Here is a 14,128-nt window from a genome sequence, read left to right as displayed (position 1 = left end):
AGCCATTTTTTGTAGGACGTTTGCTCATCATTTCTACTGCTGACTGCTGAAAAGTTCTGTTGTTAAATACAACTTGTACTGTGTAACTAGTTCTAAGTAGAGTGCCTTGCTAGTGCAACTAGTTCAGGGGAAGGTGACTTAGCAGTGCAACTAGTTCAAGGGAGGGTGACTTGCTAGTGCAACTAGATCAGGGGAGGGTGACTAGCTAGTGCAACTAGTTCAGGGGAGGGTGACTTGCTAGTGTAAATAGTTATGGGGAAGATGACTTGCTAGTGCAATTAGTTAAGGGGAGGGTGACTTGCTAGTGTAACTAGTTCAGGGGAGGATGACTTACTAGTGTAACTAGTTCAGTGGAGGGTGACTTGCGAGTGTAACTAGTTCAGATGAGGGTGACTTGCTAGTGTAACTAGTTCAGGGCAGGGTGACTTGCTAGTGTAAATAGTTCAGGGCAGGGTGACTTGCTAGTGTAACTTAGTTCAGGGGAGGGTGACTTGCTAGTGTAACTAGTTCAAGGGAGGTGACTTGCTAGTGCAACTAGTTCAGGAGGATGACTTGCTAGTGTAACTAGTTCAGGAGAGGGTGACTTGCTAGTGTAACTAGTTCACAGGAGGGTGACTTGCTAGTGTAACAAGTTCAGGGCAGGATGACTTGCTAGTGTAACTAGTTATGGGGAGGGTGACTTGCTAGTGTAACTTGTTCAGGGCAGGGGGACTTGCTAGTTTCACTAGTTCAGGACAGGGTGACTTGCTAGTGTAACTAGTTCAGGGCAGGGCAACTTGCTAGTGTAACTAGTTCAGGGGATGGTGATTTGCTAGTGTAAATAGTTCAGGGGAGGGTGACTTGCTAGTGTAACTAGCTCAGGGGAGGGTGACTTGCTTGTATAAAAATGTGTTCTTATGCTTCTAATTACTTTGTTCTATATTTATTGTGTCTGTGTCATGAGTTTTCTGTTTATTTTGTCTGTGTCCTGAGTTTTCTATTTATTGTGTCTGTGTCCTGAGTTTTCTATTTATTTTGTATGTGTCCTAAGTTTTCTATTTATTTTGTCTGTGTCCTGAGTTTTCTATTTATTTTGTCTGTGTCCTAAGTTTTCTATTTATTTTGTCTGTGTCATGAGTGTTCTATTTATTTTGTCTGTGTCATGAGTGTTCTATTTATTTTGTCTGTGTCATGAGTTTTCTATTTATCATGTCTCTGTGTCGTGAGTTTTCTTTTTTTGTGTCTCTGTGTCCTGAGTTTTCTATTTATTTTTGTCTCTATCCTGAATGTTCTTGTTTTTGTCTCTGTGTCCTGGGTGTTCTATTTATTTTTGTCTCTATGTCTGGAGTGTTCTATTTATTGTGTCTCTAAGACCTGAGTGTTCTATTTAATTTTGTCTCATCCTGAATATTCTATTTATTTTTGTCTCTGTGTCCTGAGTGTTCTATTTTTGCCTTTATTTCCCAGATGTTCTATTTATTCTTATCACTGTCTTGAGTGTTCTGGGGTTTATTTTGTCTCTGTGTCCTTAGTGTTCATAGTTGGGGTCTGTTTCCTGGGTGTTTTACTTAATTTTGTCTCTGTGTTGTGAGTGTTCATAGTGAGGGTCTGTTTCCTGGGTGTTTTATTAATTTTTTTCTCTGGGTCCTAATTGTTCAGAGTGGGGGGGGATCTGTGTCCCGAATTGTTTATTTATTTTTTTATCTGTGTCTGGAGTATTCTGTGGCTGGAGTATTCTGTGGTTTATTTTGTCTATGTGTCTTAATTGTTCAGAGTGGGGGTCTGTTTCCTTAGTGTTCTATTTTGTCATGTCCCATTTGTTTCAGTAAATATTATAAGATCAGCATAAACTGCATGATCTATGAGAAAAATATACTGTTCACCAATCACTGAGGTCCAAAAGAGATTAATGCCTCTATATGCAATGGCGAGACAGAAGTTTTGTTGTATTAACAAAATCTCACATCAGAATCATTGCTGATGGAAAAAGTATATGCATGAACATAAAACCAGGAGAAATAATCCTGATGTTTGTAAGAAATTTATAGTTTTTAATATTCATGTTACATTCCCATGGTGATTTCATTAAGTTGAACATTAGAACAATGAGGTTGGTTAAAAGTGAATCAGCCTGGTATTTCATTTCGAATGTAATCCTACCGCATGTTTTTTCATCACTGTTGTCAAAACAATCATCGATACCATCACACCACTTGTTGTGTGGAACCCACAATCCATTGCTACACTGACTGTTTCCTACTGTGCGAACTGAAAAAAAAATGAAATACATTAATAGATGTTCCGAGGATCAAATATGTGACAGCATCAGTGTTGATCATGACTATAAACATACCTTTAATCAATTACTGCATGTCAATTATTAAAAAAGCATATTTTGTAGACGTTTTTATGCCCAAACTCTGCACAATCTTGTAATATAGTTTAAATTTGGTAATATGGAAAGTACTTGAAATGTGAAGATGTTATACACAGAGGCATCATAAAATAATCAAACCCATACATGTAGGTTTACAGGTATGTTGAACTTTCTTCTAGTCATTCCCATTTCTTCTCCCAAAGGATTCTTTAATATTCAAATTTCATCAAACGACCACTGTTATTTAGGTTTTTATACCCAAATCACAATTTTTATATATGCAGAATGTATAGACATCTCATGACATGACTAATGTAATGTCGGCATGTATAAAGACATCTCATGACATGACTAATGTCATGACAGCATGTATAAAGACATCTCATACAAGACTAATGTCATGACAGCCTATATAAAGACATCTCAAGACATGACTAACATCATGACAGCCTATATAAAGACATCTCAAGACATGACTAACATCATGACAGCATGTATAAATACATCTCAAGAGATGACTAACATCATGACATCATGTATAAAGACATATCATGATATCATAAATGCCATGACAGCATGTATAAAGACATTTCATAACATCATAAATGTCATGACAGCATGCATGGCAGACACATAATGGCTAATGTATCCCAAATGTATTTTACATGTAATTTTCACGAAATAAAATCAGTCTTTTGCATCATGTTATAAATGGATTAATTTGGTTCATGTCAAATGAAGTATATCAAAATCTTCAAATAAGTTAAACTAGTTTTCTTGCCAAGGTATGCAAAGGATTCAAATCATCTGACTGATTTCATAAATTTTATTTGAATTGAGCAATCACATAAAACAGGTGACAACCCATGAAAGTCTTTAATGACAGTTATTTTCCTCATTTAACAGACAGAAACTACACATATAGCCTGAACATATAACCTACAAATATAACCTGCAATATAACTTAAGGATATAACAAATATAAATTACACATATTCTGGTAACCTACAAATATAATAGATATAAACTAGATATAACCTGCAGATATAAACTTACAGATATAAACCAACAGATATAACCAACTGAAATAACCAAATATCTGAAAAGAAAGTAAAGGAAGTATTTAATTAAACTAGTACATAAAAGAAATATATACTTTATTTCACATGACTTGCTTTTAATTTCTATAACATATCATGTTTAACCTTTAGACAGGTCCACAGCCTCCATTTAAAAGAGGAACTACTGTATCTATCTGTCACACACACACACATACATACATATGCACATATACACGTGCACCCAGACACACGTAAGCTTACCACAGCCCAGTTCATCACTGAAATCATTGCAGTCAATGTTTCCATTACATCTCTTGTACAGACTCCAGAGACACAAGCCTGACCTGCATTGAAACCCATTGCAATCTAAAAAGTAAATTTGAAAAACAAATAAACTGCAATACGAAGTGAAAGAGTAAACTTTTTTATATTTTGAAACTAAATTATAACTTGTCTGCTGCCTGTGACTTGTCCAATACTTATGACTTGTTCACTATTTATGACTTGTCCATATGATAACTGTTGTACTACTCCAGTATAACATATAGCTCATCCTATAACTTAAAAAGTGACTTCTGACAGTACTCAGAAATGCAAATTCATAACTTCCATAAAAATATTCATGTGGAGTACACTAACACTTGAAAATTGTAAATCATTATATGCTACAATACTAGCAACCTTTGCTCTCTCTCTGTCTCTCTCTCTCTCTGTCTCTCTCTCTCTCTCTCTCTCATTCAATATTTGTATTTGTGAAGCACATTCCTGCTACTCTTCCATATGTATAACATTCTGTGAGTAATTTTTAAGGCCAACCATGAGGTGAAAAAATCCTGTGAGTAATTTGTAAGGCCAACCATGAGGTGAATAACATCCTGTGAGTAATTTTTTTAAGGCCAACCATGAGGTGGAAAACATCCTGTGAGTAATTTTTAAGGCCAACCATGAGATGAATAACACCCTGTGAGTAGTTTTTAAGGCCAACCATGAGGTGAATAACATCCTGTGAGTAATTTTTAAGGCCAACCATGAGGTGAATAACATCCTGTGAGTAATGTTTAAGACCAACCTTGTGAATAACATCCTGTGAGTAATTTTTAAGGCCAATCTTGTGAATAACATCCTGTGAATAATTTTTAAGGCCAACCTTGTGAATAACATCCTGTAACTAAATTTTAAGCAAAATTACAGTGCATTTCACAGATTTATAAAACTGCAATATTAAATCCACCTAAAATTTCTGTCTCCAAAACTCTGTCCCCCTTCGATTCCTACCTGAAGCATATATTCTATTTCTGCATGAACATTGAATAAGAATATGGATGTAAGTGAATTTGACATACACCTAACCCATAAGGTGACATAACTAAAATATGTGTAACTCTAAATATTTTCACTCTCTTTTATTTTCACTGAAAAATGTGTCATTCAATTACTTTAATACCATTCAGTTTAGCTATTAACGAATCCTGACTTTTTGGTTTTAGACAAATAATTTTATTATTTTTTAGTCTTCAATAAAAGAAAATTCAATTTAAAAAAAGTTCATATGAAATCAAATTAATGACAAATTTGTGTTAGTGAAAATTATGCAAATCAGTAGAAGCTGTATTTAGAAGTCTAATTTACTCATAGTGTACAAAGTTGTATGTGTATTCTAAATTGTGTTTTAATTCAGGTTTTATTCCAAATGAATAGAATCTTTGAAAAAAAGGTAACATTTTCAATCAAACAAGTATTTCAACTGTAACATGTAATTACCTCTCCAAATAACTGCATTACTTTATGAATCAAGGTTACAATGAAAACATTCACTTCGCACAAATCTTTTGGCCTACATTTGAAACCAAAGCAAAAGTATCAATAACAAATTATTTGCCAATATAAACAAATACAGTTGGATGAAAATACATAAACTTTAACACTTGGCAAAGCAATCTACTGTAGGATTATACACAAAGGTGGCTATCTCTTTACTCACTTGTACAATTAATTTCATCAGACTGGTCCAGGCAGTGAATATTCCCATCACACTGAAACTGGCTGGAAATACACTGGCCATTAGAACACCTGAACTGGTCTGAACCACATGCTGAAATAATTCACAAATTGTATGAACTTTAATAGAAATAGCCCATATTTATTCATGCTACACATAAGAATGTATTGCTTTTGACTTCATGTTCTGTAATGACTAGGGTTCCCATGAACATTTCATTTTTGGAAGCCCTGGACTTCCATCATCAGAAATTTGAAAATCCCATATCTCAAGCCTTGAGTCCCAGTATAGCAATTAACAGACAAAGAAAGAAAGAAAGAAAGAAAGAAAGAAAGAGAGAGAGAAAGAAAGAAAGAAAGAAAGAAAGAAAGAAAGAAAGAAAGAAAGAAAGAAAAAAAGAAAGGAAGGAAGATAGATAGATAGATAGATAGATAGATAGATAGATAGATAGATAGACCAATTAACAGACATAGAGACAGATAGATAAACAGATAGATTGATAGGGACCAAGCAAAAGTTTCAATACTGTGGGTTTTCAGTTTGACTGAGGTTCTCCAATTTCACCTGAAATGAGAAGCAATCAGTCATGTCATCGTAGTCCTAATACAACGCATATTCATTAGTGTCTGTATTTTATGTATTGCATGTATTAAGTTCTCTTTTATCTGCTTTTCATAAGTCTGCAGTTTTGCAAGTATCCCACAATTACCAACAGTCTCCTACAGCTGACAACTACTCAAAATTTAAACTTTCAAGAGACACTGTCTTACATGGATATGAATGGTATTTGTACAGTTGACATCTATAAATTAAAACTGAAATGACTTTCTTACATGGGCAAGGCATGAGTACAACAAATTTGAGAGTAATTTGTGTACTCTTTCAAGTCTGTCATACTGTAAGGTTGTGAAATACAGTACATCCTAATTGTCACCATTTACTGTTAGCCACATTTTCACTTTAAACTCTTAGGTCCATACTCATGTTCTTTTAGCAAGACACTCTGGTAGTGATTCTTTTGTATGCAATTGGAAGTATATAGACTGACTGGGGGAAATAATACTTTTGTGGAGAATTTTCTAAGATCAACCCAAATCAATGACTAGCACTTCCGACGGAGTGACACCATTACTAATGTCCAAACCAGGTTGACATGGTAACGTTGACTTGGCACATTAGGGTTCAAAATGAACATTTCTCCAAGTTGCATTTACCTCAATTTATCCCTTGAAAATATAATGTTTGTGCCATAGTCCACTGCACATTATCGGCAGAAATGTGTGTGGCCACATTATTAGTCTACATGCTAAACAGCTTATCTCATGGTAAGGAATAAATTACAAAGCTTTCTTCATTTTACCTTTCCAGATTGTGTATTTTGTTGAATTTATTCACTTTATGGAGTTTTACAAACAATTTGATGTATATCACTGGAAAACTTAGCAACCACAAAAAGAAGTAAATCTCAACTTGCATTGTACACAATTAACTTGCATTTTGTGAGAATACGAGTGTTCAAACTCTAGGAAATGATCTTTCATTCAGCATTGGTTTCTTACTTGGGTATTGTAAACCAGCTTATAAGCACTTACTGGCTCTAGTAGCAGAGACACAGCAGGATGCATTTCAGAAAGGTGGGGATGATGGATTTATTATTTGGAGAACCGATATAGATAAAAGAAATGGAGGTTCCTTGGCCATCAAGTGGTAGAAATCTGAATGTCCTGGAAAAGAAGTCAGGCATATAATAATGTGAACATCCGCTAACGAAAATTCCTACTATAAATCATATTTTGAGGGGTGGGCCTGGGATTCAAACATTTTTTTTAATGATTTTCACCATTTTTTTTTGTTTATTTGCCACAGAACCTTTTTCTCATCAAACAATTCTACTGAAAACCTGATGTTTCTGAAAAGTCTTGTGCATTCTTTTATTTCCGATAATTCTGTACAGCATCTCTTTACAAGTAAGGGTAAAAATTTCTGTCCAAAATAATCTGTCTTATGGCAAAAATAAAAACAATTATGTTGCAATAAAAGTCTGTATTTATGTTGTTCATCTTTATGTATTCATGTGTGTGTGCATGTGAAAAGTGTACATGTGTGTGTGTGTGACAGGTGTACATGTGTGTGACAGGTATTTTAGTATTTTTGGTTTTAAAAATGCCTGTACTATAGGAAAATATTTCCAACAGAAACTATATATATATATATATATATATATATATATATATATATATCCACTACAAATGAATCTTATATCAATTTGATTCATAATTTCCAATATCTCAACCATAACAAATAAGACTGAAATGTTTCTTTTTAAATCAGACAGGTAAAAAGGTTGTACAAGTTCATGAATCAAGGTAATTTCAATCCAGGGTTTGTTTTTTGCATCAATTATTGATGGCCTACCTAATTATGAAAGACTCAACTAAATGGCATGGTCTCAGAATAATTGTCTCAAATTTTGCATGTTTCCACACCAATCACATTCCTAGTTGTGAATTCAGTCTATTACCTGTGATGTGTAATATGTAGAGAGACTAATGGTTTACAGAGACTGGTTACACTGCCATATTCCAGTAGATTCATATTTTACATTGTAATAAATGACAAACATTCACACCATGTGCATATATCATCATCAGAAGTGACTTGCAGTCATGCTGATGGCTTTTTAAATTACTCAGATTAATAAATCAAAGTGATCCAATAGAAATTATCAAAGGAGGCTTCCATCTTTTCACCCAATGTACTTTATATTTGGTTTTAAAACCTCCTCCCACCCCATCCACCTCAATTTAATATTCAGCCCCATTTTCTGTGATATTCAATTCCTTTTAACTAATAATTAGAATAAAACTGTCGTCCATACGTTCTTATTACATCATTATAAAGCCAAATATATAATAACAATAAACCACCACTCCATTGTGGCTCCGTATCAAGATTGAAAGTTCAGCATTAAAAGTTATTAACACATTAACCCCTGGAGGTTTTTGTCATTTTCACCTGAAATTTGAGTAGGAAACACATTTTGAAAGCTATTTCTGAATGCACACACCAAATCCCAGTTGATCTTTCAATAACATACTGCCTAGTTGTGTTAGAAACATTGTTTTTCATTGGCTATTTGGCTGGCGCATGAGCAAAAGGGTAAAAGTTGGAGTTCTTTTTTTGCTAAACGGACCCATTATTTTTGTATCGAGACCACTCTTTATTCCAAATGCCCATCTTATCCTAGTTTTTGCAAAGGTTCATCTGTCTGCTTGCAGTTCATACCGATTTGCCTTAGATCTGAGACCAAAAAGTCTAAAATCTGGACACAAAATCGAATTCTGACCACGGGCCTATTTTGAAGAGAAAAAAATCTATTCCAAAACTTGAGGTTTTTCACTCTGTAGTTTGTAGTGCAACTAGAAATTCCTGATTATTTGGTATCATTGTAGAGCTACATCTGTCTACCTTTCTATAATACCACCCACTTTAGTGTATCATGCATGACCATGACGCTACAGAGCTTGGCAGTAGGCTACTACCTCCTGCCACGTTAACTCATCGCTAGGGGTTAATGTGTTAACAGAGTAATTTTTGTGTGGTCCAGCATTTAAACTTGTTAACTCAATAAATTTGTGTGGTTCAGCATTAAAAGTTATTAACGGAGTATATCTTTGTGGTTCAGTATTAATGAAGTATATTTTGTGTGCAAAAGCATTATAAGGTTTTAATGGAGTACATTTTGTATGGTTCAGCATCATAATAAGCACGGGGCCCCGAGTGGCCGAGTGGTCTAAAGCATTCTCCATTACGGATCACTGCCATCTCACCTCTGTCTGCGTGGGTTCGAGTCTCGGATTCAGCCACTGTGGGTATGTGAGAAAGCTTGCCAGTAGCTTCTCGTGGGTCGGTGGTTCTTTCCGGGGTTTTCCCGGGTTCTTCCTCCACCATTAATACTGGCCACCATGTATAGCCTACCGTGTGCTGAAAAATGATGTTAAACCCTACAGCGACAAAGCAACATAATAAGCACAATCACATGGTTTCATACATCCCCCATCCTGTGTATGTACATATTAAAAGAGTTAGCTCCCTTTGTCCATATTGGGATCTCTCAACTTCTGAGGTGCATTGTCTTTCCTAATTTGGTTGTTTTGAATGAAGCAGATATCAGATTTACTTTTGAGTCTGACTTAGCCCATAAAGTTAAGTGGCAGAATGCACAGAGGAAACTTTCTCTGATAAAAAAAGTTAACGTATACACTCATATACAATCCTTGCTCAAATACAAACAACACAGACCCTTATCTGCTGGCACATTATGTGACATCTAGTAGCGCTCAATCTGGACCAGCAGATCAGGTTTTATGTTGTTTGTTCCACTGATCAGTCCTAAAAACTGCATAGATCCAGATCTACCAGTAATAATGCACCAACAAATCTGGGTCTATGAAGTTTGCAGTTAGATCTGACCTAAAAGTGTGTATACATGGAAACCAGTTCCTAGATGGACCAAAGTAGCAATCTGATTTCCAATGATTTTTTAATTGTGAAATATTCTGTCAACTTTTAAAGAATTTTTTTTCTGATGAACCATTGTAACTGTTCCTTGGAACTCAAGAATGGGTTCAACTGTATAGTAAATGACATATTCCAGTTTCTTATTTCTATTCAACAAGTTTAATTCATGAAGAATTTCAACACACACATTTTTTTATCAGGGAGCAAAAGAAGGAAAACTGATATTGGCAACAGCACACACAGAAAAGCACTACCTGTTTCCTGCACCACCTGACAAGAGGCAATGATACGCTGTTCTAACAGAAGGCAAGGATATGCTATTCTAATAGAGGGCAAATATATGCTGTTATAATAGAAGGCAATGATATACTATTCTAATAGAAGGCCATGATATGCTATTCTAATATAAGGCCATGATATGCTGTTCTAATAGAAGACCATGATATGCTGTTCTAATAGAAGGCAATGCTATGCTGTTCTAACCAAAGGCAATGATATACTATTGTAATAAAAGGCCATGGTATGCTATTCTAACAGAAGCCCATGGTATGATAATTCTAACAGAAGGCCATGATATGCTGTTGTAACAGAAGGCAATGATATGCTATTGTAATAGAAGGCAAAGGTATGCTATTCTAATAAAAGGCAATGTTATGATATTGTAATAGAAGGCAATGACATGCTACTGTAATAGAAGGCAATGGTATGCTATTGTAATAGAAGGCAATGATATGCTATTGTAACAGAAAACTGGTATAATATTGTAATAGAAGGCAATGATATGCTATTGTAATAGAAGGCAATGATATGCTATTGTAATAGAAGGCAATGATATGCTATTGTAATAGAAGGCAATGGTATGCTATTCTAACAGAAGAAAATGATATGCTATTGTAATAGAAGGCAAAGTTATGCTGTTGTAATATAAGGCAATGATATGCTATTGTAATAGAAGGCAACGGTATGTTATTCTAACAGATGAAAATGATATACTATTGTAACAGAAGGCAAAGGTATGCTACAGTAATAGAAGGTAATGATATGCTATTGTAATAGAAGGCAACGGTATGCTATTCTAACAGAAGACAATGATATGCTATTGTAATAGAAGGCAAAGGTATGCTGTTGTAATATAAGGCAAGGGTATGCTATTCTATATAAGGCAATGATATGCTGTTCTAATTTATTACATACTGCAATTAATATTCTCCTCTTCTCCTCCACTGCAGTGTGGGTGACCATCACAAACATACATCCTGGCTATACATGATCCATCATTGCAACGAAACTCATCTTCTCTGCAAACTAGAACAAAGCAAAACAAAAACCAATACACAATCTCACATTAATGATTGTCACTTTTTGCAAATGTATATGATGCTTTAAGCATTCATGGCCAAAAACTGAACAGTGAACTAATCAGCACCAACAAATAAAATAATTTTTATAAACCTTAAATGACTATTATGTTATTTATGTTAATATAACCAAATCATAATTTTCAGATATGTAATGTAAAATAAAACTAAATGATGTGCAATACTATGATAAAGGAAAGGTGTAATGACTAAGTCATCTGAATGACAAGGAAAGGTGTAATAACCAAGTCATCGAAATGATAAGGAAAGGCATAATGAACAGGGCATCTAAGTGTATTCCACAGTCATTTAAATATACAATAAAACCTGCCTTGAGAGACCAGGTTCTCCATGTACAGATTTATTGATTATATAGTATTATGAACTGTCATGAAAGACCATGCTCTGGCAGAAGGGGTGGTCTTTCAAGACAAGTTCCACTATATCATTCTGCTGTTTGGTAAAATAAGATCAGTATTTTTCATCAAGCAATAAATATAATCTTACATATGTGCTCATTTTAATAGAATTCATGAAACTCATCAAAATAAATTATATCTTTTGCACATCATGGCTGGCAAAAAATTATGTTTTAAAAACTTTTATTTGAAATAATGACTCAAGCATAATGTTCTGTTTAATAATCTGCTCCAAATTGTAAATAAGCTGTCAAGGGTCCAGTTAGCAGTATATTTATAGAGAGAATACAATTGTGAAAAAACTGACAGAAAAGTTCACAATATATGATAAAAGATAACAGGTATGGTTATCACTTTGCAGATAATGAACCAATATTTGTCAGAAAGTTCCATTTTCGGTTAAAATCTTACTGCATGAACACTCTGATATACAGAGGTATCTAGGAAATATATCAACTCCAAATAAAACCATTAACCTAGAGCATGTTCAAGTCAACATATGTAAAATCAATCAGCTAACATAATAACAAAAAATCTTAAAAGGTTCATTTTTTCAGTAAATTATGATCCTGTGATAATACTTATGTGATCAAATTACATAAGGACAAATTTCTCTGCTTCCCAAAATCTGTCCCTCTCAGAAAAAAGGAAAAACATCTTTTATAAGCAGAGAAACAAGATTTTCTTGTGTAAAAACATCCCCCTTCATGGGTTCATTCAGGCATTCTTCATGAAGGTAGGACAACGAAAGTGGAGTGGGTCTGATCCGGATAACCTCAGACATGGCTTGGATCAACCATTGCTTTTTGAATAATGATTGATCAATATCTAATGAAAACCTACAAGTCTTGAGTCAGTCACTGCAGTGTACGGTGATGAATGACAAAAGACCTGAAGAAGGAGAATTTGTATTCCTCTCTTTCATATCTGTGCCTGCAAAAAAACTGGCACAAGACAAACTATAATTCACTTGGCCAAGTGGAAAAATGCAAAGTTGTCATTGGTGAGTGCTGCCCACATGAATTCTCTACAAAACTGCCTCTTCCCATATACATTCCCTAACACGGTCATGCCGATATAGCAGATCCCTAGCACGGTCATACCAAGATAATAGACTGCACTGAAAGTTAAATGAATAATTGTTCTGCCTCTTGCTTTCTCACCCCCCTCAGTTTGATGACCGAACAAAAATCAATAACCAAAAGGGAGGGAGCTCATAGAAAACATCTATGACTGTTAGCAGTCTTTTCAGCTAGACAAAAAAAATGATCAGATATGCAAAGTTTAGTAAGTAGGAAGTCGACACAACGTTTCTGTACTAATTTTAAAGACTTGTCTGTGTACTTTATCAGCGAGCAGCTATATGCAGAGAAAATATCTATATGTGTGACTTTTTACCCGTGGGGTGAGAAGGCTGCATGCAACTGACTGCCCATACAGTGGAACTGCAAATACTTAAAGAGATACCCCAAATATTCGAAACCTTTAACAACTGTAGCAAGATTCTGAATGATGAACTGTTATTATCGTCATCATCTACATCTACCAAACCAATGACCTTAAAGGTAGAATCGACTGAAGGTAGGGGAGGGCATTCTGATAGAGGCAAATCCAAGATAGATTGTTTTGCTTTCTATTTTATTCATGGTACAACATGGTTTCTGCATTTGCATGGGGTTGGGGAATGCCTTTGGACATCACCAATAAGACTCATCAACGATTCTGCCTTATTCACAAAAAGTATAATCTGATAGTATTTTGTGTCTTCATCAGGGATAAAGAGGACATCTTAACATCGCCAATGACAAGAATCAATGATTCAACTGTATTCACAGTTGCAGTATGTTGTGGTGCTATTATTACCTATGAGACTTACCAATGATTCTACTGTGTTCACATATACAGTATATTCTGGTGCTGTTTTTGTAACTGCATGTGATGGAGACACATCAGCCTCTTGACATTTCCCACGAGACAAATCATTGATTCAGATGTCATGTGTATGTTAAAAGTCTTGCTACAATGTAATGGCACATGCTCGTTTTTGCAACCCTTGATCTCATTTTCCTAAACATTGGTCCTAATATTCATATTTTGTACCCAAGTGCAAACACATTATATGAGTTTGCATGAAACAAAAGATTGTGTGCACAAACATGTCTTGTGTTTTTCCTCCACAACCTTAAATCATTTATCATTCTTGCACTTAGTTGTCATCTCAGTGATGAAGAGGAACAAATAAATGCATACAATATATATATATATATATATATATATATATATATATATATATATATATATGTGTGTGTGTGTGTGTGTGTGTGTGTGTGTACTGAAATAATGTAAATCATGTTATTAAAATGACTTAGAAGTGTAATAGAAATTATAGGCAGTGAATATGAATGATATCAATC

At 34.7% G+C, this 14,128-nt stretch overlaps 1 protein-coding gene across 3 annotated transcripts in view; it reads right to left on the bottom strand.

Moving 5' to 3' along the window:
* LOC149798071 (uncharacterized) overlaps positions 1–14,128 on the bottom strand; it is a 72,336-nt gene that overhangs the window by 32,886 nt on the left and 25,322 nt on the right. For all 3 annotated transcript variants that reach the window (XM_089963151.1, XM_089963153.1, XM_089963152.1), the window contains exons 4-7: positions 11,132–11,242; positions 5,399–5,509; positions 3,679–3,783; positions 2,140–2,247 (exon numbers count right to left, since the gene is read on the bottom strand). In XM_089963151.1, the coding sequence (XP_089819277.1) occupies positions 2,140–2,247; positions 3,679–3,783; positions 5,399–5,509; positions 11,132–11,242 (435 nt within the window). The remainder of the gene's footprint in view (positions 1–2,139; positions 2,248–3,678; positions 3,784–5,398; positions 5,510–11,131; positions 11,243–14,128) is intronic.

Source organism: Sinohyriopsis cumingii, chromosome 6 (assembly GCF_028554795.1).
Source record: "Sinohyriopsis cumingii isolate HCF-2022 chromosome 6, ASM2855479v2, whole genome shotgun sequence".
NCBI classification, from domain to species: Eukaryota; Metazoa; Mollusca; class Bivalvia; order Unionida; family Unionidae; genus Sinohyriopsis; species Sinohyriopsis cumingii.
Note: the sequence above shows the minus strand (reverse complement) of the source record. Positions and strands in the feature narration are given on the sequence as shown.